At 37.8% G+C, this 26,857-nt stretch overlaps 1 protein-coding gene across 2 annotated transcripts in view; it reads right to left on the bottom strand.

The window, feature by feature from the left end:
* The window catches only part of LOC115219897 (polycomb group RING finger protein 3-like), an 88,693-nt gene that overhangs the window by 1,421 nt on the left and 60,415 nt on the right, over nucleotides 1–26,857 (bottom strand). The window contains exons 3-9 of one of the 2 annotated variants that reach the window (XM_029790203.2): nucleotides 22,422–22,507; nucleotides 16,410–16,544; nucleotides 14,187–14,283; nucleotides 9,926–9,981; nucleotides 8,383–8,448; nucleotides 4,412–4,641; nucleotides 353–433 (exon numbers count right to left, since the gene is read on the bottom strand). In XM_029790203.2, the coding sequence (XP_029646063.1) occupies nucleotides 353–433; nucleotides 4,412–4,641; nucleotides 8,383–8,448; nucleotides 9,926–9,981; nucleotides 14,187–14,283; nucleotides 16,410–16,544; nucleotides 22,422–22,491 (735 nt within the window). In that variant the 5' untranslated portion in view covers nucleotides 22,492–22,507. The remainder of the gene's footprint in view (nucleotides 1–352; nucleotides 434–4,411; nucleotides 4,642–8,382; nucleotides 8,449–9,925; nucleotides 9,982–14,186; nucleotides 14,284–16,409; nucleotides 16,545–22,421; nucleotides 22,508–26,857) is intronic. The other variant, XM_029790204.2, reaches the window with a different exon arrangement.

Below are 26,857 nucleotides of genomic sequence, written 5' to 3' on the forward strand. Positions count from 1 at the left end.
GAAACACAGAGCATCTCAAAATAAATACAGTAACCAAAGGGTTAATATGCAAGTGATTGAGCATTCCATGGACATGTGCACCCTTAATGTAATTCTCAGAGAAATTCAGCATAACATGGAGTGTGACATATACTACAGGTACAAGTAATTTTTGCCAGGTGACTGGACTGGAGCAATGAGAAATAAAGTGTCTTGCTCAAGGACACAATGCACTGTCAGGAATCAAACTCATGGCCTTACGATCATGAACCAAATACCCTGGCCACTAACATGGGAGAAATTTATAAAACATTTAAGCAGAATTGTCATCAATTGTTAATCAGGTAAAATTACAGGTAACATGTCAACTTACTTTGGCTTGCCAACTTGTGACTGAAATAAATTTCAGCGTATGATCTTTTCCTAGGATGGCATCATTACAGAGAATATCAATCTATAAATTAAAAGAAAAATTAAATGAAAAACACAGATTAAATTTGTAAAATATCAATCATCTTTCACTTTAATATAAAGAAATGATGGGGGGTTACCCAGACAGGAAGGTAAGGATTGGGAAATACCAATGTGCAGTGGTTGTCAAAAGCAACAGGTGAAGTCCAAAGGGATCTTGTGATTCAGGAAGTTAGGAGTGAAGAGGAAAGAAACATGTGTGTGAAAGCCATCCAACAATCTCAGTAGGAGTAATGGACAACTTGGGATGCTACAATGCAGAAATCTCTCACAAGGAATGATGTATGAGACATGGCACCACTCAGATTCAGTTTCATAATAAGAATAACTTATGACTTGCTTCCATCAAACACCAACCTTGTAAAGTGGGGCATGGAAGACATGTGAATATGTCCCCTGTGCAAGGACAAACCCCAGTCAATAGACTATGCCCTGAATTCCTACAAGACTGCTCTCACTGATGGCAGGTACACATAGAGGCACAACAGAGTGCTAGAAGAATTGACCACTTCAATCTGGCACCAGATGCAGTGGGACACAACCAAATCAAAAGTGACCTTCATTAGCATAGAAAGAAAGAAAATGGTTGGAGCAAAGAAGATAAGTAGATATGAATTTGTAGCAGGAAGGAACCTACTTGGACACGAGGATTCTTGGGAAATATCTGCAGACATTAGTGAGAAGCACAAGAACTACCCAGAGTTTATCACCAAGAATGGCTGGCAACCAGACATTGTCTTAGGGTCTGAATAGGATGCCAAAGTGATTCTTATTGAATTAACGAGAGCCACATAGAAGAGTAACACATCTTTAAGATGAACAAATATGGTGAACTGGCAAAGCAGCTAGGGAGTGTGGGTTACCACTGCACTGTGAAGCCAGTTGAAGCTGGATTGCAAGGATTCATGGCTGCATCAACCTGTCAGCTACTCAGGCAGTTAGGTATCAAAGGCTGCAGAACAACTTCCACAATTAAATGCTTGTCTGATGTTGCTGGAAAGGGCTCATTGTGGATGTAAGCAAAGAGGAATGACCAATGGACCTACTTAAGGATTTGTTATTTACTGGAATAGAAGCAAGAAGGGAGCTGGTTCCTTTGTTGGTCAGCCTGGTGGGCTGAAACACAGACCTGGGAACAAAAGAACAACCCAGGTTCAAATCCTGGAGACAAGATTTTGGAAAACAGCAGGAGGACACCAAGGAGTCATGACCCGGGTGGGCCTGGCATCCATAGAGTCAGATATAAGTGCCAAAACACTTGTTGGATGGGAGGTCTTCCTCTGAAGGTCTCTCCTGTTGTACGCTCACCTTGAAAGCAAGTTTCTGTTATACGTATTTTGAAGACGAAACTTAACGAGAATATTTACGCCAATTATCTCTTACTTTTGAACGAACAAAACTGGATTAACTTGGGGGATGTTGGAATGGAAATGAAATTCATTGTGAAGAAATAATCAATGAACATTTTCCTCAGTAGAAAGTGTGAAATGAAACAAAATTCCATACTCAAAATAGTTTAGGAAACAAATCTATATCTAAGAAACAATAGACACATTAGCATTTTTTAGAATGCTTATTTTTTTGCTTTCATTCAGTATTGAATATTGGAGAAATTTTGCACAGTTTGTAAATTTCAGTTAAATTTTTTTTACTAGGTGTCGTTCAAAGAAATAAATATGTACAATGGTTTGGTTACAGAATTCCAGCTGATAGTGACTGTGTCTGACATATCATCTTGTTAGCTCACACCAGACAATTGCCACACATCTGGAGGAAGAGAGAGAGAGAGCTGATGTTTATCTTACTAACAGCAAAGAAATGAGTCGCTTTTTCTTTTACTCAAAATCACTGCAAGCAGGTAAAATTAGGGAATGCCATCACTGCCACAAAATTCTTAATACCTGCACCTTGTGGTGCAGGTATTAAGAAGTTTGCTTCCTAAGCATGTGGTTTCAGGTTCAACCTCAGTCTGTGTGGCACCATGGGCAAGTGCCTTCAGCTACATACATATTTCTTTACTACCCACAAGGGGCTAAACACAGAGAGGACACACAAGGACAGACAAACGGATTAAGTCGATTACATCAACCCCAGTGCATAACTGGTACTTAATTTATCAACCCCAAAAGGATGAAAGGCAAAGTCGACCTCAGCGGAATTTGAACTCGGAACGTAACGGCAGACGAAATACCGCTAAGCATTTCGCCCGGCGTGCTAACATTTCTGCCAGCTCGCCACCTTAAAACTACATACAGTCGCCTTCAATTTTCAATTACGTACAGTCCTTGGTCAACCAAAGCCTTGAGATTGGATTTGGTTAACAGAAACTGAAGAAGCTCAGAGTGTGTGTAGAAGAGAGAGAGAGAGAGAGAATGGCTATGACTGGGTATCAATGTCATATAAATGGTGTCTCTGTGAGATATAGTGTATTTGTATATCTTATATCAATATGAATATTAATACAGGACTTTCTGGTTATAAAGACTGCCAACAAAAGTCAATAAAACGCATAAATTTGCATGTTTAATATGACTGCTTACATGAACGTGAAAGATTCGTATATTTGACCATGCTCTTGAAACAGGTCTTGGATCTTTTCGGTTTGAACAGCAGTTTTTCCTAGCGGTGTCATATGAAATTGTCACCCATAATTATGACTCTAGTATCGATCTATTGCATTTCAATGTTTTAGGGTTAGGGTTAGAGTTAGGGTAAGGGTTAGGGATGGGGGAAGAGTATCTTTTTTCTTCAGAAATGTAAATAAACCCAATCTGTTTTCTTAAACGAGGGACATATTCATACAGCACAGAATGTTTTCACCTCAATAGACGTCATTGATTGGTTAAAATTGCAGAAATTGAAAGAAAGAAACAACAAATATCTTACAAACTATAGAATTTTCTCAATAAAGCCAAGAGAAAAAGATATTTTATAAACACATTCTATCAGTATACGAACTTTAAAAGTGTTTAGTTACGTGGAAATTATTTTAAAAAACTGCCATTCAAACCAAAAAGATCCCATGTCTTTTATAAAAGTATGCACTTCCTAATTCAAAGAATTTAGGACCATACCTATTTTTTAGATAGCTAGGTTAACATAAATAGGGTAAGATGCCTTTGGCTTTTCTCTGAACATAAATGATTCAGGAAAATATTGCAGCATTTTAATCTTCTGTTATTTTTATACTTTTTAAGCTATTGCAATATTCCAATATTTTCAAATGAGAGAGAGAGAGAGAGAGACAGACAGACAGACAGAGATTGCAAGAAAGAGATAGCAAGAAAGAGGTGGGTGAAAAACAAAAGAGAGAAAGAATTAAGAAAGGGCATTAAAAGCAGAAATAAACAATTATATATTTACTGTAGTATTTATTTATGAAGCTGGAAATTTTCCATCATGAAGGCACATGGCTCAGTGGTTAGAGCGTTGAGCTTACAATTGTAAGGTTGTGAGCTCAAATGCCGGACCGGGCTGCGTGTTGTGTCCTTGAGCAAGACACTTTATTTCACGTTGTTCCAGTTCACTCAGCTGTAGAAATGAGTTGCGATGTAACAGGTGCCAAGCTGTATCAGCCCCTTTGCCTTTCCCTTGGATAACACTGGTGGCATGGAGAGGGAAGGCCGGTATGCATGGGCGACTGCTGGTCTTCCCATAAACAACCTTGCCCTGACTTGTGTCTGGGAGGGTAACTTTCTAGGTGCAATCCCATGGTCAGTGTTGTGACCGAAGGGGGGTTTCAGTCAGTCAGTTATTTATGAAGGGATACCAATTAAAATAACAGCCTATTACTAAGAATATACTTACAATATTAAAAACAGAAATATTAAACACAGAAAACAGCTAAATTTAGTTATGTCTACACAGGCATACTGAGAATTTTCCACCTCCTGTTACAAAACATTTACTGCCAAATAGACTCAGATTTGTACTAAAATAATGGAAAATATGGTAGACTTACATCTGTATGCTTAGCTGAACTGTTGAATACTTTCAAAGCAACAAACTTTTTCAGTTGCATTATGGTAGCTTGTGAAGAGCATCGAATGAATTTACGTTTCAAATTGCGCATCGATACACCTCGACCTTCTAGACAGATGTTAACTTGTTCATCGCTGCGATGATAGTCTTGGGTGTCAGAATCTGGTGGTTGCGTGTGTGTCCGTTCAGTTTCCACACACTCTTCATTAGCTGGAAATAAAACATGTCAAAGGTCATTAACATGATCAAAATACAATGGAAAGGAAAAACCAGAGATATCAACTGTGTTAACTCTTTCACAACCATATTTTTAATGAAATACTCTCTGTTTCAGTTAATTTTGAAAATAATCAATGATTTGAAGAGATCTAGTGACACAACTATTTTTCAATTCAATTCAATTCAATTTTTATTGGCTCAAAAAGCAAAAGCAAGGCCATGTAGGGGGACAGGGAGTTATGTATAGGGAGGGTGGTCATACAAAGAGTTCAGGCCATTTCTGGTCAAAAGAGACTTTGAACCAAGCGGTCGTCAGCATCTTCACTATCTCATCCAGCAGCTTATTCCACGGATCCGCAACCTGGACGGAGAAAGCCCCTCTCCTTCGATTGAGATGAAACCATCGTAGATAGAGCTTTTCGGAGTGACCCCGTAGCCCACGCTCTGGAGCAGGAGTGAAGAACAGTTCTTTCAAGAGGTTACACTTTCCGCTTATGATGTTGTGAGCAAGAATGAGATCACCACGGCAGCGGCGTTTTTCAAGAGAATAAAGGTCGAGCGTCTTCAGCCTTTCTTCATCAGACAAATGCTTGAGACCAAGAACCATGCGGGTAGCCAGCTTCTGGACTCTTTCGAGATGATGTATGTCTTTGAGGAGATAAGGAGAAGAGGCTTGAATCCCATACTCCAATATGGGTCTCACCAGCGTGACATAGAGCGGTAGGAATATGGCTGCTGTGAGCATTCCGAATGACCGTCGAATCAAAAACAGAACTCTGCATGCTTTGTCGGCAGCATGGACGCCAGTTTTGGAAATATAACAAAAAGTTCAATGGGGTAAAGTTTCAGTTTAAATAGGAACTCTTTAAAATAGTTTATATAACAGAACCAGAAGCAGTCTCCAGTAAGTTTGTATTAAAAGAGCTAAGATGACACACATTATCACTTGTGAGAGAATGTGCTATGGAGCAGGAGCAGAAATTTTAGCAGCACAATTCTCTACACAAAAGAGTGTATGGTAGGAATTCCTTCACTCTTTGCAACTGGAAAAAAGACACTAAATTGAAGCAATGTTTTATGGACAGAGGTTTCAGACCAATTCTTGTATTTCATTTTATTTATTAATCTAACACAGTGGTTCTCAACCAGAGTCCATATAAGATTTTGGTGGGGGTCCATGCAAGCAAAATTATAAATTAGGGACCCATAATAGTATATTAAAGGTCCATGAAAAATGTTTGCTTTAGATGTATTTAATGCAAGAAACCGTCCAACCCATGCTAGCATGGAAAGCGGACGTTAAGCAATGATGACGATGATGATGATGATGACGCAAAAAGTATTGTTCTGTGGTTAATTGAAATAGGATGTGCTAGAAAACTACATGATGATTTCATATATTAAATACCACATGGTTTGACAGATTTAAACACTGTTAACAAAGTACAACGACATGACAGAATAAAATGCATTTACAAGGACAGAAAAATGTTAAAAAAAATTTAGGCTCAAGAATGATCCAAATCAAAAACATTTAACTAACAAAAAGGCAATAATCCTATCCTAAGTTGGTTTTTATACTTTTATCTTGGCTTAAAATGTGTCATACAATAGAGATAAAAAGTGATTCAAAGTTAGCTAAAACAGCTTAATTGTTCGTATATTGTGTGACAAACCGTTATAATAAAGTGCAATAGATAAGCTACTAGGAATAAATAAATTTGTCTTATCTTGTTGAATTTAGCGACTGTGTGTTATACAGCTGGAGCATTCTAAATATATATTGCTGTATTCAGTCAATGAATGTACTTTATTGTACTTAATGGTATAAAGAAAAATGGCCATGAAACATCAGACAACAATGGCAATCAGAAATCAAAATCATACTAGATGCAATTAAATACTCTTTTCTACAACAATAATAATCATCATCATCATTGTTCGACCATGGTCGAGACAATGGAATTTACTATGCTACGCCAGACTTCACGGTCCATCATAGCATTACGGAGGTCCAGTTGCTGGATGCCTGTATCCCTGGAGATTACATCAGGGTAGGAGAGTGTGCACCCTCTGGTATCGCAAGTGGATGGCTTCCAGAGGAGAAGAGTAGAAATTGCCTCGTTTTCAGCTCTACAACAACGTCCAGCAAAGTGGACTCTCCTACCTATTTGTATTTTAGTTGGATGACACTATAATAATAATCATGAGCAAAGTGCTAAAGATCTAGGGTAAATGATATCAGATATCATAAGTACTAATTTGAGACATGAAAACAAAACAGTCTCACAGAAGGACCAAAACTTCCTAGTTGCCAGAAAATTCCATCATGGACCACAGTATAGTGTAAGTCCTCAAATTGCCTGCTATAATTTGTTTCTGCTTTCATCTTGTAAAGGAAAGATATTTTGAATAATGTAGTCCTAGATACACAATGCATGAAGAAGAGATGGTCACAGTTGGAACGCCTTTGATCATCAGACTGCTCAATCAGAGCTTATCTGGAACTAATTAACAAAGGGTGCTAATCATAAGACCATACACATGAAGGTTGTGGAGGTGCAATGGCCCAGTGGTTAGGGCAGCGGACTCGCGGTCGTAGGATCATGGTTTCGATTCCCAGACCGGGCATTGTGAGTGTTTATTGAACGAAAACACCTAAAGTTCCTCGAGGCTCCGGCAGGGGGTGGTGGTGAACCCTGCTGTACTCTCACCACAACTTTCTCTCACTCTTTCTTCCTGTTTCTGTTGTACCTGTATTTCAAAGGGCCAGCCTTGTCACACTCTGTGTCACGCTGAATCTCCCTGAGAACTATGTTAAGGGTACACGTGTCTGTGGAGTGCTCAGCCACTTGCACATTAATAAATGAGCTGCGACGTCAATGGTGCCAAGCTGTATCGGCCCCTTTGCCTTTCCCTTGGATAACATCAGTGGTGTGGAGAGGGGAGGTTGGTATGCATAGGCGACTGCTGGTCTTTCATAAACAACCTTGCCCAGACTTGTGCCTCGGAGGGTAACTTTCTAGGAGCAATCCCATGGTCATTCATGATTGAAGGGGGTCACAACAACAACACATGAAGGTTAGTTGCAAATAAATATCTTTTGAGATTGCATTTCTTATTATTTTTTCTTAAAATATTTCAAAATTTAAAGTTTTAATCTTCTGATGTTATAACATTTGATATTCTGATTTTTCAGTGATATGAAATCCAGCTTCATGACCCCAAATCATAGCATCAATATTCAGTAAAATAGAGAGAAAAGCAGAAGGGAAGTATGCAGTTCAGTATTACAGCCAATAAAAGTAGGAGAAACCTGTTATTTCCACATACTCTCTTTTTCTCTTTTACTCTCTCTTTTACTTGTTTCAGTCATTTGTCTATGGCCATGCTGGAGCACCACCTTTAGTCGAGCAAATCGACCCCAGGACTTATTCTTTGTAAGCCTAGTACTTATTCTATCAGTCTCTTAGGTCGAACCGCTAAGTTGCGGGGACGTAAACACACCAGCATCGGTTGTCAAGCGATGTTGGGGGGGACAAACACACAAACATATACACACACATAGACATATATATACATATATACGACGGGCTTCTTCAAGTTTCCGACTACCAAATCCACTCACAAGGCTTTGGTTGGCCCGAGGCTATAGTAGAAGATGCACTATTTTCTCAATGTAGAATAAAGAGTGAAAACAGGAAAATCAAGGTAAAACAAAGAGATACTGACCTCCAATGGATTTTGGAAATGGAACACCTCTGCTCTTATAAAACTGTTGCTGCCGCCGTAGTTCATCTGAAATAATACAGCAGACCCGTTAGGATACTACACACAACCCAACAAGATACCCCCCATATGCAGTTGTGAAATATTACGTATTAGGACAACATAACACGATATTATATTTTCCATGTAAAGATATTTAATAGAAAATACAATATACTATACTAGCACTATGACCCGGCGTTGCCGGGTCATAGTGCTAGTGCATGCATATTCAGCTGCGTGCATGCACACATACACACAAGTACTGTCCAAATAAAAAAATTATTTTTCTTATAAAAAAAACTCCAATATCTAAATTAGAAACTTAAAACATTAGGGTTATATCATACAACCCATTTTACTATATATATATATATATATATATATATATATATACCACACACACACACATATATATATATGCACTTAGTTGGCATCTGTTTATGTTGCCAACTATGAAGAATGACTACGAAGGCAGTAGATGAAGAGCAACTTCTGAAATTACTAAGAAGACCCATTCTCAACATGTAAATTTGGCTGCCACAGATGTATGTGTGTGGGTGTGTGTGTACATACACACACACACACACACACACATGCATGCACACATATATACATACACACACACACGCATGCACACATATACACACACACACACATATGTATGTATTATGGAATTAACTTCCTATGCCAAAAACAATGATTTGTTCAGTACAAGCAATTTGTTAAATATCAATTTTTGTTGACCACTTCTGATTTGCCCTAAGTCATCTGTGTGTCTATAGTAATATACTTTACTGCAATCTCTTGCTAGTAAAAGCCCGCTGAAGACAGAGGTATACAAACACAGAAATTCATCTTGTAAGTATTTTCTACATACAGTTTCCACTGTATGTAGACTAATTAACAAATACAATTGTTGAAGTAACTAAATCATTTGATTTACACAGAGACCATATAATTATGAAGCAAATGAAGGAGTGTCTAGCTCAGTGGTTCTCAACCATTTTTTGCCTATGGACCCCCTTTGATTCAAGACCAGCATTTTCTATATATGTTCCAAATAGGGTAGATCTGGGAGAAATTGTCTCAATATGGATATCTGGTTGAAAATGAACCATTTCAACATACTTTTACAGATATATAATGTTTGGGTGGATCCTCATATCCATTCAATATTTTTTTTTATTTTATTATATTTTTATAATTAAATATTATTATGAAGTATAATAAAAAAAATTTTTTCTTAATATTTTGTGTATTGTAGAAATAAAACCAATATAACTAATTTATTGCAGCTAAAGTTTAACAAAAAATACTTATGTGGACACCCAAAGGTTATATGGTCTCCAATTGAGAACCACTGGTCTAGTTAGTCCTTAACCTACTAGAAATAGCAGGTGAATCTCCTTCAAATTCCTCTGTAGTGTCTTTAGGGCAATGGAATCTTTGCAAGGCTGACATGAGACTTAACTACATGGCACCAAGCGTTTGTTTCAATACTTACTTTCTTGTAATTCTGGCACCAGTTTGTACACAATGTCCTGCATGGTCCGGTCATGGCTGCAACACATATTAGTAACATGTTAGCACTAAATATAAACTGACATGAATGACACACAATGTTAACATTAAACATGATGTAATTTATATACAGTTTGATATTCTAAATATTTAAAATATTATTTACAGACAATACTGTCTTATAATAATAATAAAAATAACAATGTATGGATTTGAATAATGTTCCATGCACCCTTGAAAAAAGCTTATAGAAAAACAACAGAAAGATCCCCAGCATAGTGTTTTAGGAGAACTAGTTAGGTTGAATGGAACCTTGTAAAAGAAATAGATGGGTAACAGATATTTAGAGTATATCATAAGAGCAGATGACCAACAAAAATTGTGGTGCACAGGAAAAGCCCTCAGGAAAAACAACAAGAGGATGATTTGGAATAAACTGGATTGACAACATCTTGGAGATGTCAGGTTTGAAGATGCAACGATGAATAAAAGCATCAGAAAATTAAGAGGAGTGGAGAAAAGAGCTGAAAGTATTGACTTTAGTGTGAGCAGGATAACTCATTGGCTGGTGCATTATTCATCAGTAAAAGTCTTAATTGAAATTCTCAATGAAAAATATGAGCAAGTGTCACTCAATTTTTGAGGTTGGGGTGATATTTTTAGTAATATCAACATTTTTTCTCTCTTTTCCCTCCATTTTTTTCTCTCATCCTTTTCGGTTGAAGAGCATAAGCTCAAAATCTCAAAGCCTTTTCATCTTCCCCAAGTATCAAACTAATATATCTGCTTGTTTTCCTTCACCTGTCTTTTGGTTTCTGTACATCTGAACCATGTTTTTCTTTGATAACTGGATGCCCTACTTATCATTAACCACATCACAGAATGGACGGTACTAGGACAAAATCCCCTGGCAGTCAATATCCCCCAGGATTATTGTTCTTTCTTTACAATAAAAAATATCTTAGGAAAGAAAAATTTTATTAAAAAAACTTTTAATATTTATTTGTTAATATTTTTGTGTAAAATTTTATCCAGAGGGATTTTGTCCTGATACCGAATGGACTGGATGTATGTTATTGTGTTACCAGTATAAGAAAAGTTGTCTTTGGTTAGATTTATTAGTCCTCTCTACTTTGCATCCGTATTTTTCTTCTTTTTTTTTTTTAACTTACTCTCTTTTAACAGGTTGCCTAGATGCAATTCCTAGGGTCCTTGTCAATTCTATTTCATTCCCACCTTATTTTTTGCATAATAAAGGGAGCGAATTATTACACAAGAGGTCTGAGGTAGTTAGCAATAAAGTGGGGCTGTGAGTTCATTTTAGTCTTATCACACCAAGAACTTATCAACATCTCCAGTGCTGGAGCTGCAAGAAAATGCACCCAGTACATTCTGTAAAATAGTTGGCAATAGGTAGGGCATCGAGCCATCAAAATCAAGCCAAAATGATATGAATGAGCACTAGTCTATGAGTAGTAGCAGCTCTCAATAAGAAAGGGCTTGGAGTGTGGTGCCCAGCCCAACAAATGCCAGTGTGGAAAGTGGATGCAAAACAGTAGCAGCATCCACACCAGCCACCACCACCACTCATCTCCTGCTTGAATAAACTGCAAGAGGTGAAATTTGAAGACTTTGTCAACCAAATACATAATAATAAATTTGACTCTACTGTCATATTGGGTCATATTCAAACTATCAAAGTCAACAGAAGAAGAAGAAGAACCCATCACAGGTGCATTTAAGCTCAGCCGGTCTTTTCTCCTTTCTTTCATATTGCAGTAGATGATGACAGGCCCTACTCTGCTGTGCAGTAAGCTACCTGCCAGGAAAGTAACCTTTACCATTATCAGTTTCAACCTCATTCATGCCATTGTTCAATGCATTTGTACTTGACATTTTCACTCACTGTGAGGATTGTGGTGATATGGTGATACAACCACCAGTGTTTTTATTGAGACACCTCCTCTAGAGAACTTGCCAAACAAGGCTAAAGAGTCCACCTCAATCCAATGAGACAGACTTAACCCTGCCAGATGCCAACCAAGTACCTCATGGTCTTGGGGTGGGCTTACAAGTACTACACTTAGCCCAAGAGTGACCTGGAGGTAGTTATGGCTAAGGGTAACCTCATTATTCCCATATTGAGATTCCACAGCCTGATGCCGTTGAACACCAATCCTAACCCTAACCCTAACCCCAATGCAGTAAACACATGAGCAGTGTCTCTAATATGAGCAGTAAACACATGGGCAAAATCTCTGATGATATTCTATTACTTTCCTGAACTGGACTATGGAAGAACTAAGACACATAGACTGTAAAACCAGAAGGACAATGTCCACATATACAGCTAGAAAACTATTACAAAATAACCACCATAGGACTACAGGAATACCTACTTCAGAATTAAGGAAAACTAATACAAACAGCCACAAAACACGAACAAAATAAAAAAACTGTTTTCAGACTTTAAGGAAGTTGAGAAATACAAACAAGAAGTCATACTACCAAACAACTATGAAGAAAAAGAAACAATAAAAGCTGTAAAACAACTGAAATCCAAACTAAAACTAGAACAGCAATGGATCATAATAAAACAATGGCAAGAAAAGCACCATCATGGCAAATACTGGGCTAAACTAAATGCAAAAGAAATCGACAAAGCAAAATCCTAACAATGGCCGAGAAGCTCAGGACTCAAAGCAGAGACAGAGGGATTTTTAATTGCAGCACAAGACCAAAGCCTCCTCACCAGAAATTACTGAAAACATATAATGAAAAGAAACATAACAGAAACTGCAGAATATGTGGAGGTGGACAAAGAAGCAATAAATCATATTGTCTTTGGCTGCTCGGTCCTGGCTAAGAAGGAATATATTCACAGACACGACAGAGTTGGGACCTACATACACTGGAAGTTATGCCAACACTATGGAATAACAACAGAAAAAAGATGGTATAGGCAATGAGAAAGCAACAATATTATGGGATATGCCAATACACACAGATAGAAAAATTAAGGCCAATGGGCCAGATATAGTTATCAAAGATCAAGAAAAAATGCTTTCTAATCAATGTTTCAATACCAACAGATGACAACGTTTCTCCAAAAGAAGTGAAGAAACTTTCAAAATACAAAGACCTGGAAATAGAGGTAACTCGAATGTGAAATCTAAAAACAGAAACAATTCCTATCATAGTGGGCACATGAGGTATGATAAAAAAAAAATTTAGACAAATACATAATAAAAACATAACTGGTACTTTATTCTATCAGCCCTGGAAGAATGAAAGGCAAAGTTGATTTTGGTGGGCTGTGAACTCTGACCATAAAGAGGAAGAAATATCTTGAGGCATTTTGTCGGACGCTCTAACAATTCCACCAGCTTGCCATGTTTTGATGATGGTTTCTGATTAAGGTGAAAGACCAGCAATTTTTAGGGAAGAGAAGTTGATACAACTGACCCCAGTATTTTACTGATACTTTACTTCATCAACCCCAACTGAATGAAAAGCAAAGCTGACCTCAGTGGGGTTTGAACTTGGAACATAAAGGGCTGTAATTAAATACTACAATGCACTATATCTTATTTCTTTACTGCCCTCAAGGAGCTACACACAGAGGGGACAAACAAGGACAGACAAATGTATTAAGTCGATTATATCGACCCCAGTGCATAACTGGTACTTATTTAATCGAATCCGAAAGGATGAAAGGCAAAGTTGGCCTTGGTGGAATTTGAACTCAGAACGTAGCAGCAGACGAAATACCTATTTCTTTATTACCCACAAGGGGCTAAACATAAAGGTGACAAACAAGGACATACATAGGTATTAAGTCGATTACATCGACCCCCAGTGTGTAACTGGTACTTAATTTTATGGACCCCGAAAGGATGAAAGGCAAAGTCAACCTCAGCGGAATTTGAACTCAGAACGTAACAGCAGACAAAATACCGCTAAGCATTTTGCCCGGCGTTCTAAAGTTTCTGCCAGCTCGCTGCCCTATACAATGCACTGTATCTGACACTTTCACACTTCTACCAATAATAATAATATTTTTTTTTTCCTTTATCACTGCTCCCCACAATCCTTCATACAAGAAAAATGTTATCAAGAGAGGTTACCATACATATTAAGGATGGATAGTTATATAAAAATGAAAGGATGCATAATGACATTATACAATGACTTCTAGCAGTGGTACAAATAATGGTGGCTGAAATTAGAAGAGAACCACTCACCTGATGTAATTAAGTGGGTGACTCTGATGAATCACAATTTCACAAGTAGGGCAAGTGTTATTGTCATCCAGGTACTGAACCAAACAGCTTTTGCAGACTGTAAGATAGAAAAAAGTATAAAACCATTTAATAATCAACAATAACAATGTTTACATCGAATGAAAAATTTAGACTGTTCAATACATTTGTGTTGTTTTTCTTGATGTGTTGCTCCAGCTGGTCCAAACCAACTAGACATGAGTTATGTAGGTAGGGAGGGAGTGAACAGTTGGGATCTGTAGATTTATCCATCACCACAGAGTGAGGATTGGATTGAACACACAACGTGCAATTTTCTTTTTTCATTATCAATGGCACGTAAAAAGCACTCATTACACTCACGGAGTGGTTGGCGTTAGGAAGGGCATCCAGCCATAGAAACACTGCCAGATCAGACTGGAGCCTGGTGCAGCCTTCTGGCTTCCCAGACCTCAGTTGAACCATCCAACCCATGCTAGCATGGAAAGCGGACGCTAAACGATGATGATGATGATGATGATGAACTTGTGCTTTAAGACCATTTTCCCTGTTATGGTGGGGCTAGCTTTGCAGGCCCCTTTACAGTCATATTCATCATTGCACACTTTTTCAGGCAGTGTTTAACAGCTAGATACCCTCCCCATTGACAACCCTTTTAGCTGACCCTTACAACAAGCAGTGATACTATGCTCCTGTTCTATAGTATCCGTACTGTCAACCAACTAATCCTACTTGGATTATTCTCCTTGCTTGTTGATTTAGATATTAAATAACTTCTGGGGTGACTTTTGTCTGGTAACTGATTGCAAAGGCTGATCAAAGTTTTCCAGTTCTACTTTATAAGTATGAAATCCAACCAATATGTATATTTAGTATACAATATACTGTGGAGGCACAATGGCCCAGTGGTTAGGACAGCAGACTCGCGGTCGTAGGATCGCGGTTTCGATTCCCAGACTGAGCATTGAGAGTGTTTATAGAGCGAAAACACCTAAAGCTCCACGAGGTTCCGGCAGGGAGTGGTGGTGAACCCTGCTGTACTCTTTCACCACAACTGTCTCTCACTCTTTTTTCCTGTTTCTGTTGTACCTGTATTTCAAAGGGGCCAGCCTTGTCACACTCTGTGTCATGCTGAATCTCCCCGAGAACTACATTAAGGGTACACGTGTCTGTGGAGTGCTCAGCCACTTGCATGTTAATAATAAATGAGATGCGACGTCACTGGTGCCAAGCTGTATCGGTCTTTGCCTTTCCCTTGGATAACATTGGTGGCGTGGAGAGAGAAGGCTGGTATGTGTGGGCGACTGCTGGTCTTCCATAAACAACCTTGCCCAGACTTGTACCTCAGAGGGTAACTTTCTAGGCGCAATTCCATGGTCATTCATGACCGAAGGAGGTCACAATACAATATACTCCTAAGGTGGTTTTCATGTACTATTCTGTTGATATTCCTAATCAGTTTCGTTATATAATCTTTGTCTCTCTGTGTTGATCACTTTTAGTTTTGCCAAATTTACTTGCAAAATAAAAATTTACTCAGAGCTGAAGAGCCAGCAAGAGAGTCTCTATATGCATGCTTGATTTACTAAAAGTAGCAGCTAAATCTCCCTTAAATCATACTTTACCATCTTAAATCATATTTTGCCATCTTAAAAAATAATAAACTATGCCTGGAAAATAAAAAGAAAATAGTCACAACTTAACCACTTTTGATCATAGGTTTGTTTAACCCTTTCATTACTGTATTTATTTTGAGATGCTCTGGGTTTCTTTCAATTACTTTAAATATAACAAAGAATTTAGTAAAATAACTTAGTTATCATTAAGCTAGTGTTAGGAACATAAATTGTGACTAAGGCTTGGTGAAGGATTTTAATTCAAAACTTATGAAAAAAAGACATTTGTACTGAAAGCCAGAGCCGGTTTCAGCCGGGTTGGTAACGAAAGGGTTAATCAGAACCTTTGGACTAAACAACAAAGATAGCTATCTACCACTTAGATAAACTGTTATTGCTAAGCCTAATATTGTCACTAAGAGGGCCGAAGTATAACTGCAAAGGCATCCGCAAACCAGCAATGGCTGAAAACATTTCTCAAGACAAGAAAAATAAAGAAGGCATCAAAGAATCAAAATAAACAAACGAAGACAATCTAATTGGCAAATGCTGAGAATAGTTGTACAATAAAACAAAGAACTTCACTTACATGTGTGCAGACATTCTGTGATGGTGGTCGCATCAATGAGGTAGCCAGAACACAGTGTGCATGTAATGTGAACATTGACTGACTTCAAACGAATTCTCCGCTCCATCATGGTGTCAGAAGAACTGACATCCTCATCTGAAATAGAAAAAAATGTGCATCAAAGATAGTGTTAACACAAAGATACTGCAATCCTTCAATTTTTCTAAAGCCCTGTAAAAGAACTCAGAAGGTTGGGCCTTCAACCAGGCTTTTTGCGATACCTTTTTCGGCAGCCCCTTTTGTGTGTGTGTGTGTGTATGTATGTATGTATGCATGCATGCATCTATATACATGCGTGTGTGTGTGTGTGTGTGTGAGTGTGTGTGTCTTTTATCTTCTGTTTATCTGATTCTGTCATTAGACTGCGGTCATGCTGGGGCACTGCCTTGACCCCCAGTACTTTTTTTTAAACCTGGCACTTCTCTTACCATCTCTTTTACAGCAACATAAACACACACATATATGTACGATGGGCTTCTTTTAGTTTCCATTCATCAAATCCACTCACAATACTTTGATTAGCCTGAAGCTCAAGGTGACCCACAGTGAGACTGAACTCAGAACCATGTGGTTGGGAAGCAAACTTCTAACCACACAGCCACACTTCTGTGTGTGTGTGTGTGTGTGCATGTGCTTATACAGATTTCTACACATTTTCTTTCCTTCTTATATAGTTTTTTCTCTTTTTACTTAAAATATACACACTTCTTATTAACACACTCATTTGCACTTTTGTACAAACTGTAAATGCTCAGTTACAACTTAGTCTTTCTAATAGTTGGAAGACGTTCTTTCCTTTATCATGTAAACACCATTTCTATTTCCAGGTAGTTTTCTTTATCACACCAACAGTGTCAAAGATCCGTACTAAGTACGGATCTACCAAGCACTAGTGCGAACGATTCTCCTTTACGGCAGCGAGTCATGGCCAATGAGGGGGGAAGATATTAAGTGACTAGAATCCTTTGATCACCTCTGTCTACGCCGCATCCTTCATGTCCGATGACATAACTATAAAATAGCTTATTTGCTTTTCTTTTGACAAAGTATAAGGCCAAATTGTTTAGGTAAGATAGTAAAATCAATCAAGTAATATAACAGACACTTATTTCATTGACTCAAGAAGAATTACAATCAAAGTCAAGTATGGCAGGATTTGAACCCAAATGCAAGAGACCACAGACTAAAAGCCGTAAAGCTTTCGGTGTAATGTTTTCCTATTTGAACTCATCCCGTTGTTCTGATTATAATCAAACATAAAAGTAACAATAGCTATTCAGATTAAATTATGCTAGTAAAGTGAGACTCGTTAGCCTAACCTTGCTCTTTCTAATTTAATTACAATCCACAGTATATCATTAAGTATTTATTTATTCTGTTTATTGGGGTTTTTTATTTGGTAGTATTGGTTCAAAAGATGACTACTACAGCCTCTTCTGATAATGTTCTTTATTACCATCAAAGAAACTTTTCAGAAAAATCACATCATCAATAATACATTTCAAACCACACTTCCAACAATTTAGCTGATATTTTTCAATAAACTATATTAATAAAAAATAGATATTAATCTATTTCCAATCACTGTTAATTATATTTATAACAAGTCATATAATAATTTGAGAAAAGAAATTGTAATTAAGGAACAGAAAAGGATGAGTGTCTACAACAAAAGGCGCAGGAGTGGCTGTGTGGTAAGCAGCTTGCTAACCAACCACATGGTTCCAGGTTCAGTCCCACTGCATGGCATCTTGGGCAAGTGTCTTCTGCTATAGCCCCGGGTCGACCAATGCCTTGTGAGTGGATTTGGTAGACGGAAACTGAAAGAAGCCTGTCGTATATATATATATATATATGTGTGTGTGTGTGTGTGTTTGTGTGTCTGTGTTTGTCCCCCTAGCATTGCTTGACAACCGATGCTGGTGTGTCCATTAGCGGTTCGGCAAAAGAGACCGATAGAATAAGTACTGGGCTTACAAAAGAATAAGTCCCGGGGTCGATTTGCTCGACTAAAGGTGGTGCTCCAGCATGGCCGCAGTCAAATGACTGAAACAAGTAAAAGAGTAAAAGAGTAAAAGAGAGAGTAAAAGAGTATATTACATCACTAATCTTTTAGCTGTCAGAAACTATTATTATTATTATTATTATTATTATTAAGGTGGCGAGCTGACAGGCTCATTAGTGGGCTGGGCAAAATGCTTAGCGGCATTTCACCCGTCCTTACGTTCTGAGTTCAAATTCCACCGGGGTCAACTTTGCTTTCATCCTTTCGAGGTCAATAAATCAAGTACCAGTAGAGTACTGAGGTCAATGTAATTGACTCATCCCCCTCCTCTAAAATTGCTGCCCTTGTGGCAAAATTTGAAATCATTATTATTATTATTATTATTATTATTATTGAGTGAGAGAGCAGTGCATGCCATCAAAGTGACACTGGGGTAAAATATACAAAGCCCAGCATATCCATCTAATAAGGGTACACCAGGCACATGAATCTCAACCACATGTGCGCGACATGGTGACAACGACGACTGCATTTTGTTTCTTAGTGATCTCTGACAACTATATCCAGCCTATTAGCCTTGATTTCTTTATCCATGTGTATAGGCATATCTCAGAATATGGTTGCTTTCTCATTTTTTTGTGACCTTTTTCTTGCGTTTTCCTATACCATCTTACCTGGCAGAACCATTAGCAAGTTGAGCAAAATGCTTAGCAGCATTTCATCTATCTTCAATTTCTGAGTTCAAATGCTGCCACGGTTAAACACTGGGGCCAATGTAATTGACTTATCTCCTCCCCCGAAATTGCTGGCCTTGTACCAAAATTTGAAACCATTATTATTACTATTATTACTGTAGTTGCCCGCAACAATTTACAAATACACCAAAAGTTAACTATTATTTACTACTACATTGATTGTTTTCTTCCAGTTATAAATAAATACTCCCGAAGTTTTAGGGATTATTTATTTACAACTCCAAACCATATTGTCTTTAACCCTTTCGTTATCGTATTTATTTTGAGATGCTCTGTATTTCTTTCAATTACTTTAAATATAACAAAGAATTTAGTAAAATAACTTAGTTATCATTCAGCTAGTGTTAGGAACATAAATTGTAACTAAGGTTTGGTGGAAGATTTTAATTCAACACTTATGAATATAAGACATTTGTACTCAGAGCCAGAGCCGGTTTCAGTCGGGTTGGTAATGAAAGGGTTAAGCCATGAAATGCCAGACAAAGACTTATTAATGTATTAGACACAGGTTTCCCATTAAAAAAAATAATCTAAGGTTAAGAGAACACTAACTCTTCATATCTTGTGCAAAGACTATTACTGACTGAAAGATCTTCTCAAAAGTTGCCTTTTCCTTAAGTCAAAGAATTTTTAACTAATTTTTTTGCTTTTTCATGGAAATAAAAGAAAAACAGAGAAACTATAATTCAACTACTATTAATACAGAAAACATTAAATTGTCATCATCAAACAACATTTAAAAGTCACTTGAAGCCGACTAATCAACAAAATTGTTAACTTTTAATAATGAAGTGGAAAGCATCTAAGAAAACAACACATAATTAATGTTAAATTAATTGAGTGTTTAGTAATTAGATAGAGCTGAGGCAAACTTCTCTGCATAGCTAGAAGAATAGTATCATTTTTATCACTGACTACATTTAACTGTTTGACTCAATGTACTTTTAATACTGAATACATCTTCATGGCTTCAACATCTTCGTTCTTAAAATATTCTGTTTTTTGTGTTAATGATGATGAAGATGTAAGCAAAAGAGAAATGCTGACAGAAGCTGCATTCAAATCAATATAATGTTCAGTTGTGCTTCTACAATCGGGTCGGGACCCCTTCAGTCATGACACTGACCATGGGATTGCACCTAGAAAGTTACCCTCCTAGTCACAAGTCTGGGCAAGGTGATTTATGGAAGACCAGCAGTCACCCATGCATACCGGCCTCCACTCTCCACGCCACCAGTGTTATCCAAGGGAAAGGCAAAGGGGCTGATACAGCTTGGCACCCATGACGCCGCAACTCATTTCTACAGCTGAGTTAACTGGAGCAACGTGAAATAAAGTGTCTTGCTCAAGAACACAACACACAGCCCAGTCTGAGATTCGAGCTCACAACCTCCTGATCGTAAACTCGATGCTCTAACCAGAGCCATGCCTCTACAATACATCTCTATAAATTATGCACATTGTACCCAGATTGGTTAATTCAGGAAAAAAAAAATCATAGCTCAGGTTAAAATAATCAGTGGTTGAGGGCTTGTTTGAACCACAATTTTAAGGGCTATCAGCTGGAACCAAAGTTATTTGTTTTATTTTTTTTGTTTATGGGGGTCTGAGTTCACACAACCAAATCAAGCATATCAACCAAAATTGCCTTTTCAGTGTATTGCGGTTAAAAACGATCATCTGCAAGATCTCACCAGCTTTCAATCAAGGATAGCATCTTTGACATCTCCAGAAGAATGTCCATCATGTCACATCCAGCAACTACTTTGAAACGTCCCACCCTGAATTGTTCTGTCTGTGTATGAAGTTGGTCATAAAGCTCAATCATCCAAACATGAGGTGTCTGCTTTGACAGAAGCACAATCAAGAATCAAATCGCTATATTACTGACTGATCCGTGTCACACATAGTTATTGTTTAGCATTGTTGTTTCAATATTTGATGTGAATAATAAGTGATCAGTTTTCATGATTTAGTGCAAATGATTTTGATTTTTTCTGTGAATCATAGGGGGTAGCAGTTTTCATTGTATTTTTCCCTTTTTGGGGTGGGGTGGGGTGGGGAGTAGACTATGGTAAAGTTTCAATCCAGGGATTTGTTGGGAATATTTTCTTTTTGCTATCTTGTGCTTTGGCCCTTCTTCAATTTTGGCAAAATCCTCCAAGCTGAAATCCAATCTTCCTAATCAGATTTTTATCCCATAAAATGGGCTAAAACCAAAAAGGTGTATTTAAGATCAATTATTTCAAGAAATTTATTAGGTTTTGAGTCCATTTTATGTTTCCTGTTTTTATACTTGTTTAATCATGTTGGGGGTCAATAACTACTGATGTTACCCAAACTTGGTTGGTTTTGATGTTTGGTACCCAAATTGAAGTTATACTTTCTGTGCAGCCTTTTAACCCCTTTGAACTGATTTTTTTTCCACAGTTTACATAAAAAGTTGAGGATGTCAAATATGTTAACCCTTAATATGTCAAAATTTGTCATCTTTTTTTTTTAATTATCAAGTTTGAGGGGGTTTTACTAAAAATTTGGATATTTTTCATGCATCCCCTATTTTCTCAAATTTATGTTGGCCTATGCACTCTAGGCTGTAGCTTGACTGAAAGACAATAAAACATGCTTCTAAATAAGTTCAAACAGAAGTTAAAAATCTTTTTTTGTGAAAGAAAACATGTCTAATCTTATGATACTCCAAAAAAAAAAACATAAATTTTGATAAATTGGTCAATTTTAAAGAGCTATAAAAATTGAACCGTACATTATTTTAAACTTAGGCTTTTTGCTTTGTAATCTCTTGAGTTTAGAGAAGCAGAAAATAAGCATTTTGAACATCTGGGGGAAACTTCCAAAAATGATAAATTCCCATTCTGGGCACAATGTGTTATGCTCCATCAAAAATCCAGGTGCAGGTGTGGCTGTGTGGTAAGAAGCTTGTTTCCCAACCACATGACACCTAGGGCAAGTGTCTTCTGCTATAGCCTCAGGCCAATGAAAGCCTTGTGAGTGGATTTGGTAGACGGAAACTGAAAGAACCCTGTCATGTGCACATGTGTGTGTGTGTGTGAGTGTGTGTGTGTGTGTGTGTGTGTGTGTGTGTGTGTGTGCATCTTTGTGTCTGTTTTGTCTCCCACCACCACTTGACAACCATGATGTGTTTACATCCCCATAACTTAGCAGTTCAACAAAAGTGATCAACAGAATAAGTACCAGACCGTAAAAAAAAAAGTACTGGAGCTGAGTCATTCAAATGCAATTCTTCCAGGTGGTGCCCCAGCATCACTGCAGTCTAATGACTGAAATCAGTAAAAGAAAAAGATAAAAGACAGACATGGAATTGACAAAGGATCGGATGAGAAGACAAACAGGTAAACTTCCTTCTCAATATTAAATGGTCAAACAGCATTGGCAACACACAACTTTACAAAACCCTAACCCTAACATCACAACAGCAGATAACTGAGCATTGGTATTGTGCAGGCTCACTGATGTCTGTGTGAACACATTTTCAGAAAGAATGGCTTCTGTACCCATGGCACGTAAAAGGACACCATTCGAGCATGATCGTTACCAACGTCACTTCACTGGCACCTGTGCCGGTGATACGTGTAAAAAGATTTGAGCGAGGGCATTGCCGGCACCGCCTGACTGGCCCCCGTGAAGGTGGCATGTAAAAAGCACCCACTACACTCTCGGAGTGGTTGGCATTAGGAAGGGCATCCAGCTGTAGAAACTCTGCCAGATCAGACTGGAGCCTGGTGCAGCCATCTGGTTCGCCAGCCCTCAGTCAAAATCGTCCAACCCATGCTAGCATGGAAAGCAGACGTTAAATGATGATGATGATGAATGGACTGCAGAACACCCATTAATACCCACATCAAGGCAACAGGGCTTGAGAAATTTCAGAATGATTCCCAGATAGACAATGTGTGCCAAGTATAGACTCTTCGGTACAGTTTATATATGATCAAATACACATGACCATATACCAGGATCAATAAACTTATATCTATACAGACCCAAGGGCTAATATTTGAGGAGCACTGGTGGAATTCACTTTATCAATTAAATTAAACCTTATTTTTTTATTATTAAAAGTCTTGTCTTTTATAGTATCCATTAAGAGCAATGTGCCAAGGGAAAGGCCCAAGTTAAAGATTCAGATGTGGTAACTTTGGAAAATATCAACTGGGTAAAAATTCTTAAAACAATGAATGTGTTGCAATTACATTGAAACTAATGAAATCTAGAACCCTAAAATTACATTTGAAATATTTTTTTTTCCGACCAGACCATCAGATGTTGTTACACATCGCTGGTCACAATGCGCTTCGCATTGTTTTAGCCTTTGAATGACGCCACCCCGCTGGCTAAGCGAGCAGGCCAACAGAAGAAAGAGAGAAAGAGTGGTGAAAGAGTACAGCAGGGATCACCACCATCCCCTGCCGGAGCGTTGTGGAGCTTTTAGGTGTTTTTGCTCAATAAACACTCACAACGCCCGGTCTGGGAATCGAAACCGCGATCCTACGACCGCGTGTCCGCTGCCCTAACCACTGGGCCATTGCGCCTCCACATTTGAAATATAAGCTTGCTAAACAGTTTGGTCAAACAGAAACTACACCTTCTAAACTCCAAAGACTCTGATTCAGAGGTATTTCTGAAGCAAATCATCTACCTTCATGCTGACATCAGACCAACAGTAGGCAGTAAGGTCGTGACTCTGGAAGGCAATAAAATTACTTGTGTAAAATAAGATATGTTGGTTACTATTGAGATATCTGTCATCATTATCAATTAATGGTCATTTTCCATGCTGGTATGGGTTGGACAGTTTGCCAGGAGCCAGTGAGCCAAAGAACTGCACCAATCTCCAATACTTATTTTGGCATGATTTCTATGGCTGGGTGCTCTTCCTAGTGCCAACCATTTTACATGACACCAGCATTAGTGAGGTCACCAAGTAACTCACAAGACATGACCCCACTCCTCTCAACTGAGGTGGGATATTGTATCGAAGGATGAGGTTTTATGCCAGGTGATGAAAGGTTAAAATATAAAAATGGTATAGGAACAGGTATCTTATTGCAGAAAAGTGACATGGCTACCCCAGTTGGAAAAGAGAGAAGACAGTGAAGATGTTTCAGGGCATAACCTCAAATTAGAGAAAGGTGAATATAAGAGAAATGGTACAGAGAACTGGACAGGGTGAGTGGGTTTGTGAGAGTGTGAAAGCAGAGTGGCAGATGAATAGAGATGAGGACAGAAATGATTACAGGGAATGGTGACCACATGTGAAAATATGGTAGACAAGTATTTTTTTTTCCTGGCTTTAGTTGGAGGTTGAACAGTATCATTTATTGTTGAATAGTCTTAAGTATACAGACTTTCATCATAATTTTAAAGTATAAAAACTTCTAACAGTTTTTTCAAGAACTCTAATAAAGACATTCCATAAGGTTTACTCAAAACTTTCTCAATCAGTATCATCCTTCTTGGAATGCAAACACTAGTTATCATCATCATCATCATCATCGTTTAACATCCGCTTTCCATACTGGTATGGGTTGGACGGTTTGACTGAGGACTATTGAGCCAGAGGCTGCACCAGACTCAATCTGGTCTGGCAAAGGTTCTACAGCTGGATGCCCTTCCTAACGCCAACAAGTTATGTATGCACAAAAATTTTCTCAATATTCTTTCTCATATCAACAGACCATACCTCACAAAGTAGTTGAAGTCATCACTGAGTGATAGAATTGCAAGGACACGCTAAACTTAGATAATGGACATCTATACCAAACCAAAATATAATAGTTTCAAATTCTGGCACAAGGCCAGCAATTTCAGGGGAAGAGGCAAGTCAATTACATTAACCCCAGTGCTCAGCTGGTACTTATCTTATTGATCCTGAAAGGATGAAAACCAAAGTTAACCTTGGTGAAATCAGAACTCCGAACACAAAGACAGATGAAATGCCACTAAGCATTTTGCCAAGCATGCTAACAATTCTACCAGCTTGCCACCTTCAAGCCAAACCATGATATAATACAGGCAAGACTCCAACTGGCCATTTACAAACAACAACCAACTGAATTTGTGGATCAATTTCTTCAAGCCTTGAAACTACTAGTTAACCCTTTAGTGTTTAAACCGTCCATATCTGGCCCAAATATTCTACATGTTTTATATTCAAACTGGCCATATCAAGCCTCTCACACCTAACCTACATTGACATTCTAAAAATAAACAATCACATCATTGAAACCTCAAAGCTATAAGATAATGCATGATTAATACAAAACAATTTAAGTGAAAAAGTATTACATTTAACAGAGTAATCTGAACACTAAAGGGTTAAAGAATAGAACTTTAAAACAATTGGAAGTATATACAAAAAAAAAAAATTAATAGTGGACAGTTTTATTTCTGGAAAACCATCAGCAGAAATGTGGCTCAAAGAACTTGAGGATAGATTTTAGAATAGCAGTTTCATAAACCAGAGCTTTAACTTAACACTAAAATACTCCAGCATCAATAATCAGGATGTGTTTTTATACATTAATACTATTACAAGAGGACAGCAAACCAGAATGTGTAACTAACATATTAAACATTCAGAAGGCCAGCATAAACCAGGTAGACCCTTTTCCCAACATAATATCTTGAACTGTAGGTTGATCTTCTGCTTTATGGGAGCATCTTTTGAGTCAATACACTTTTTAATGTTACAATTAACACGAATTAACATACGCTTTGATTAACAGTGAAAGAACTGACAATTTATCCAAGGTGATGTTACTAAAGCAGAATGATTTAGTCATTAAACTAATCTCAAGAGGCAAGAACATTGTGATGGCATCGGTTAGTTCTAGAATCAAAGAGATATAAAGTTGTTATTAGAATAGATAAGTGGGAAAATTGCACCAAAGGCGTTCACTATTAGTTATATTCAGTTTCTGCTCAAATCTGCTTCAGGTAGAGTTTCATATCCCAAAATTCCTTAACAGCATTGAAATTTAATACTTCAAAAGCTTCTCCAATGTTGTTAGATTTTGCTTCACTAATTTAACTCCAAATGAAAAACCTACTGCTATACCTACTTGAAGCTATTATGTGGAAGATTTCAAATTCGTAAGGCAAAAAAAGTACCTAGTCAAAGAAGGCAGCAGTGAACCATTAGCTCACAGTAAAGAGATCAAGTTATAGTAAAGAAAAAAAAACAAAAATCACAAATGATGCCTTATCATTTATTTCTCTACCACTATCAATATTCATCTCTCTATATATAAACAGCAAAATGTCTGTGTGTGTGTGTGTGTGTGTGTATCCTTTATACAAATCCACAATTTTTCAGTTAGAGGGCTCGCACTTTCTATGGTCATTGAAAACCGTCCAAGGGTGGTCGTGCACATCTTTACATTTCCCCAGTCACCCCGCAAAAGCATTAAAAAAGCAATAGAAGCGACTTTTTTGTGAATTTTCTATCCAAAACCCAATCAAAATGCCCGAAACTTGATACACCAATTGAATGCCAGCTAGCTGTATGTGATTGGTCGGAGATTTGGACAGTGCTCTCGTGTATGTGCGCACTCACGCAGCTGTATATGCATGCACTAGCACTACGACCCGGCATTAACAGGTCATAG

The sequence above is a fragment of the Octopus sinensis genome, linkage group LG15 (genome assembly GCF_006345805.1).
Source record: "Octopus sinensis linkage group LG15, ASM634580v1, whole genome shotgun sequence".
Taxonomy (NCBI): domain Eukaryota; kingdom Metazoa; phylum Mollusca; class Cephalopoda; order Octopoda; family Octopodidae; genus Octopus; species Octopus sinensis.